General features: G+C 36.0%; 1 protein-coding gene across 3 annotated transcripts; it reads right to left on the reverse strand.

Moving 5' to 3' along the window:
• Window positions 1-328: 328 nt before the first annotated feature.
• Window positions 329-5447, reverse strand: LOC113301449 (xylose isomerase-like). 3 transcript variants are annotated; one of them, XM_026550222.1, is made up of 21 exons: window positions 5224-5447; window positions 4869-4936; window positions 4665-4772; window positions 4500-4574; window positions 4294-4420; window positions 4096-4187; window positions 3640-3690; window positions 3163-3239; window positions 3029-3083; window positions 2844-2945; window positions 2540-2591; window positions 2352-2397; window positions 2215-2270; window positions 2031-2082; window positions 1863-1942; window positions 1650-1720; window positions 1508-1548; window positions 1277-1376; window positions 1107-1178; window positions 937-1014; window positions 329-705 (listed from the first exon to the last, which is right to left on the reverse strand). In XM_026550222.1, the coding sequence occupies exons 2-21, from the start codon at window positions 4926-4928 to the stop codon at window positions 670-672; spliced, it is 1431 nt and encodes a 476-aa protein (XP_026406007.1). In that variant the 5' UTR covers window positions 4929-4936; window positions 5224-5447; the 3' UTR covers window positions 329-669. The 3 variants fall into 3 exon arrangements, with proteins under 3 accessions (XP_026406007.1, XP_026406008.1, XP_026406009.1); XM_026550223.1 differs by having other exon boundaries at window positions 5220-5446; XM_026550224.1 differs by lacking the exon at window positions 5224-5447 and adding an exon at window positions 5086-5104.
• Window positions 5448-6113: the final 666 nt, after the last annotated feature.

The following is a 6113-nucleotide window of genomic DNA, read 5'->3' on the forward strand; positions in this document are numbered from 1 at the left end:
ACCTATACCAGAGCTTCACAAACGCATTCTAGGTCAAGAATTTGTAACCATGCAATGGTGGTGAAAGAGCTCATCAAGAAAGATGTAATTCTTCTTGGATAAGCTGGATAAGCAACGTAAAGTTGGGAGCAGTGGGGGCACTCAAAGCTTTTTATTCATTAATGCATCTTTTTATTCATTAATGCGAGGTTATTCATTAGCTCGAGATAAAATTGTATCTCTCATTTTTTAATGCATACGCCAGCGCCAGTCCAATATAAAAGAAAGTTAAATTGCTACCGACTTATATGTGCATTTTGAGTATAGAAAAACTTGAACACTAGTAAAAAGACTTGAAAGAAAAATTGATATACCATAACTCATCCCGTCTCAGACCACAACTCCTGAAGGCATACGAGCAAAATGACCTAACAGATTTAAATCAAAGATGAAGATCGGTCTGAAACTCATATGGAACAGCTATAATCGAAATTGAGAGACGGTTGAAATAATTTTCAACTTGGAACTTGTTCATATTACAGTATCACCATTTGGTTTCCAATAATTTTTCAAAACAGACTATAACAGTAGTCAGTCCATACATATTTATTTCCTTCTTTTTCAATGGGGTCACTTCGTTCAGCAAACCTCTACAGACTGGTAAAAGAAGAACTCTGTACTTAACATAAGCTATAGTGCTGATTGGAAAAGCATTTCAGCCAATTCCTGCAAACCATAGAAAACATATGCACCATTAGACAACCCCATTTTATTTCAAGTATTATCTTTTCAGACATTTCAGACTATGAATCATTAATACAAGTTCCACTTTGAATTCAAAATAAATAAATTACACAATTATGATAAACATATAAAAGAAGCAAACAAGAATAGAATAATCTGTCGCTGTTTTCTGTAATTTGTAAATTTACAGGTGCAATGCATGTTAAAAGTTACCTGTTTTGCAGAGCCAACCTTCGGTTCTCCCCATTCCATTGCCTTCTTCTCAAGTGCTTCAAAATCAGCCTTTCCAGCCTGTTTTTTTTACGGAAAACCCCAATAAGCCAAACAACAACAAAGAAAGAAAAACCGGAAGGGAATATCAAAACTACTATGACGAAACAAACCTCTATCTGGGCACCAATTTCTGTGTCGAAGCTCTCATACCGCTTACGAACAAGCTCAGTTAGTGATCCGTCCTATTCCGCAAGAAAAACCCAGATCACAGTGAGCAAGTATATTTTATAGAATAGCAAAACAAGGAAATTTGGTAAGATTTAAGAGGGGTACTCTCGACCTCAAGCAGCTTGGCAACATTTCGAAGTCCGCGGGCCAATGTATCCATTCCTGAGATATGAGCGATGAACAAGTCTTCGACATCGGTACTCTCTCGTCGTCTGCAATGCATATCAATAGGCAAATTAAGTTCTTATCTCAAAAATATGTTTAGCCACTGTGAATTGAATGTACTCAAAAAGGAGGCAATTGCTCATCCTTGAGCGATTAAAAACTGAGAGAAAAAACCAACAATTTTGCGTCGAAGTTGAATCCTCCTGGTGCTAGTCCTCCCTGTTAAAGAACCCAAAATAAGAAGATGATGCAGGTTACTGACGCACCTCTCTAACGGAGTACTCATAATGAATTAAAAAGTTTCGTTGGTATTTTCTTACATTCCTGACAACGCTGAGCATAACCAGAGTTGCTTCTCCAATGTCAGTAAGGAACTGATCAGTATCCCATCCTGTATATGTAACAAAGTGAGTCTTCCGCCTATTTTATCCCTTCCCATACTTAATTTCAACTTGCATTGCTCTTATAAAAACTTGATACAATTGTAAAATCTTTCATTAGCCAACTCTTGGAAAGAATGGGGAAATGTTTACCAATCTGAGGATCTCCGGTGTTTGCATCAATGTTTCCAAGCATCCCAAAATTTCTGGCGGTCTCAAGCTCATGGTGGCAGCTGTGAAACCCCCAACATTATTCATGTTATCAAGATGAGGGAGAAGTAGGAATTTTGGCAAAAAGTTGCAAATTTTTGAATGACACACCTGTGACCAGAAAGTGTAGCATGGTTGCACTCAATGTTGAGTTTGAATTCACCTGCAAAAAAAAGTTGATGCCAAAAATTTAGCAGTCTATCCATTAGTAGGAGTCACTTATCAACTTGAATGTCACTCTGAATGCTCATACAAGTATACAATGGAATCGACTTAAAAGTTAGGGGGGGATTACCAGAAAGTCCGTATTTTAGTAGAAATGCAGCTGTAGTTGCCGCATCCCAGTCATACCTAAAATAAAATTGTCCATGAGAGTATGACAACATGACAAGTAGAAAAATCAGAAAACAGAGCCATAAGTGAAACACATACTGGTGCTTAGTTGGTTCTTGAGGCTTTGGCTCGATCAGTAAAGTCCCTGAAAAAAACACAAATTCAATCCCAGTTCTTGATAAAAGACTTTTTAAGCTTATCTTTTTAGATTATTGCAGCAACAATAAAGCATGCAAGATCAATTAAACCAACACTTAATCTAAGGTAAACGTTCCAAAATTTGTTACCTTTGAATCCAATCTTTTTCTTCCAGGCAACAGCACCTTCCAAAAATCTTGCCTGCCAAAACGAAAACACTCATCATGTTATAGGACCAAATGAGAGAGGAAAGGAAGAATAGAAACCCAAATTAACAGATAATAGTCCAACGAGAACAAACAAAATGCATTTAAGTGATTACGACTAGAGCAATATAGCAGCCTACAGTTCAGCCGAACAAATAACTTAGTTGATACTCGCAATCAAAATAAACAAACAAAATGCACGGAATAGATGTTGAAATTAACAGAGTGAGATGTATTGAAGCCATACCAAATGATTAAGCTCTCTTTTCATATCGGTGTTCAATAAAGTTTGATAACCCTCGCGACCACCCCAGAAGACATAATTTTCACCACCGAGATAATGTGTGACCTGAAAAAATATAGTAGAAACTAGTACGGATTATGAAAATTCAAGGACTCGGAATTGGAATGCATATAAAGGTGAATGCGTACCTCCATGGCTTTCTTGACTTGGGCTGCGGCATAAGCATAGACACCTACATCGGAGCTGCAGATAGTTTCGTATAATAAGGTTAACATGATAGTTCTATAAACAAGGTGGAAACAATAGACTAGTCAAGATATACCTAGTAGCAGCACCATGCATGTAGCGAGGATGCATGAACAACTGAGCTGTGCCCCACAAAGGATGGATTTTGTTTCCCTACATAGTTGGGGGTTTCAGTTAGAGAACTTAAACTTCAATTCACAACAACAACCAAGACTTCAATTCACAGAATAACGGGAATACAATGTTGATCTACTACAATAAATACAAAAGTATAAACAAACAACAATTTAAGTTTTTCATTTTAAAAGTTTCAGATGACAAATTTGTTAGGCAAAGGTAGAGGTGCTAATCTATTTTGACAATGGAGAAATCTAGGTCAATTATAAGGGAAGCCAAAAAGCAAGGCGCCAAATAATAGCTACAAAATTTTCTTAACAAAGCCGCATGCCTTCAAAATAGAGGAATGTCATTTAGATGCCAATAACAGGGGACGCTGAAACTGCAGTAAAAGAAGAAGCTTGGTTAAATATTTAAGATAGATTCTGTAAATTACCTGAAGTTCTTTTGCCAAAGCGACCACTTCATCCAAATTTGCATTGGACTCCTGATACATACAGCAAATTTGCATTGATAAGACTCAAGACATTATATGGAAAAAATTAAACTCTGTTAGAAGTTTCCTAACAGTCCTTTCTAGTGTAGTGATTTTCTAGTTTAAGGGTTTCTTCCAAAGTGAAGTTACTTAGCTATATTAATAGTTCGCAGTAGGAGTTAACCTAAGAATCATATGTCACTCCATTCACATTAATTAATTTATATTAAGTTTACCTATGAACTCTCTCCTGTGTGTATCATAAGCAGATTTTATCCACCCTATGAATCAGCTGATTATGTGAACTCATATTTAGGACTTGAGTAGAAAAAAATATGAAGAAACTAGAAACACACTTCCAATCCAATTGTTAAATACAAAAATATTAACAGTAAAGCTGGAAAAAACAGTACTCACCTCCAAGGTTTTTCCATCTGGGGCAATGTCCCTATCATGAAAGCACCATAAATCTACACCAAGCTTCCGAATAAATTCAAAGTTTGCTCTCACTGTACCATTCAGAAAAAAAAATAAAAATAGTGTCAGCTGTATTGGTCTAGCACTAAGGTTATTTCAAATTCAGAAAACCGGAGTAACTTTACAAGTTGATCTTACTTCTTCTTTTGGCCATTGCCAATGAATTAGTACCGTCTTCCCATGGCCAGACCTTGGTAGGTGCACCAAAAGGGTCTCCTGTTCCACGGAAAGTGTGCCAAAAGGCAACACTAAATCTCATCCAATCCTATAGTAATAATGCACTTTTATCAGAGCACAATCACTAAAATAAGCTTAGATTTTCTTAACAAACTAAGTAAGCGAACCTTCATTTTCTTTCCAAGAATCTCTTCCTCCGCATTGTACCATTTAAACGAAAGTGGGTTCTTGCTGAAAGGACCCTAGACACCAAACAAGAAATAAAATAAAAATCAATTTCCAAACATCATACAGACAAAGTCCTTATCTTAAGGTGGGTTTAAGAAATTTACCTCATGCTTGATTTCAGGAATGCCAGGGAAGAATTCCCCCTTCCATTCACCATCACTGGCACATTCCTTTCCAAGATCAGCAGGACAAGTAAGGGGACTACTAGCAATCTAGAATAACCCATTACAACAAAATTAGATAGGAAATCGAAATAACCAAAAAATAAAACAAAATAGTAAAAAGCAAGCTGGCTAGCTATGACTTACAACTGCAAGTGTGATCACATTCAAGCACACCAAACCCAAAATAATATCCTTAATCTTCATTTATATGTCTGCAACACAATTGTTAGGGTTAGGGATTTCCTATCTACCCAAACAATTAGGCCCCAAAAAGCAACAAAGTTATCCTCTTTTTTTTTTTTTTTTTTTTGGCATATCAATCTTCTCATGTTACTCATCAAAAGCACACAAAAATACATACCATAAATTGAGCTTATAGTGCTATATATACCCACTATTTGCTACAAAGAGATCGATATTCAACAACATAAAACAATGATCAACCCAAAACAAAAATAAAAATGAGAGTTCTTTCAAAGAGTGGGTTTTGCTTACTTACAGCAATGCCTTAGTTTCCAGAAAGAGAGAAATTTCAATGTTGTAAAACTGAAGTTCTTGAAAAACGAAAAATGAAAAGAAGAGAGAAAGATGATGAGATAGTGAGATCACACCGTAGTTTTATATATAAAAGAACAAATATTTGAGAATGACGAGGTAATATCAATAATAATGAAGGTTTTGAGTTTTTGAGATAACTACGTCCTCAGTGTTTATCTAATGTAACCGACTGTTATGAAGTAAAATACACACTTCGTTTCTTTCGGTAACATATGGCACTGTTTCTGGATAAGGTTAAAACATGATTTAGGTTCCATGGATGGCATGCTATTATTGGTGGGAGAGCTGGAGATAACTGATGCTGAAATCTATCTTGTCGAGATTAAAATGATGATTTCTGTTGGGGTATTGGATATGAATGAGTACAAATATTTATCCGTGAAAAAAGATATGGTTTACACGTATAAATCTTGTTCCCCAGAAAAAAAAAAGAACGAAATGATTTGTGTACGAGTCCAATATTGTGGGCACTCCTCTAGAGAGTGTGCAAACAAAATGATCCTAAATGGTAACGTGAGGTGAATCCTATGTATAACTACGAGGTGGCTAACTGTCACACGTTGGCTAACACCCGAATGCAAAACCAACTTTGACGATGGTAATCATGTTCCATAACATAATTCAAGCCAACTCGCACTTAGGCAATATTTGAACTTTTTGACTAATTCTCTATTCAGTCCATACTAAATAGAGGTTCTCCTCACAAATTTTCTAAGCTTTTAACCAAATACATACACTCCGCTTGATACATAAACGTAAGCCAAAACAAAGAAATAAATGCACCAACAGAACTTAGCTTTAAACTAGGTCGTAGCTTTTTATTTATTGCAC

This window comes from Papaver somniferum, chromosome 8, assembly GCF_003573695.1.
Source record: "Papaver somniferum cultivar HN1 chromosome 8, ASM357369v1, whole genome shotgun sequence".
In the NCBI taxonomy this organism is placed as follows: Eukaryota; Viridiplantae; Streptophyta; class Magnoliopsida; order Ranunculales; family Papaveraceae; genus Papaver; species Papaver somniferum.

What these genes read in the sequence shown, in the direction of transcription:
- LOC113301449 (XM_026550222.1), bottom strand. Translation starts at nt 4,928, where the DNA reads ATGAAGATTAAGGATATTATTTTGGGTTTGGTGTGCTTGAATGTGATC. An exon ending in TTCCTGAAATCAAGCATGAG is followed by an intron (nt 4,575 to 4,664) that starts GTAAATTTCTTA and finishes TTTGGTGTCTAG; the next exon opens with GGTCCTTTCAGCAAGAACCC. An exon ending in CTTTGGCAAAAGAACTTCAG is followed by an intron (nt 3,240 to 3,639) that starts GTAATTTACAGA and finishes CCAACTATGTAG; the next exon opens with GGAAACAAAATCCATCCTTT.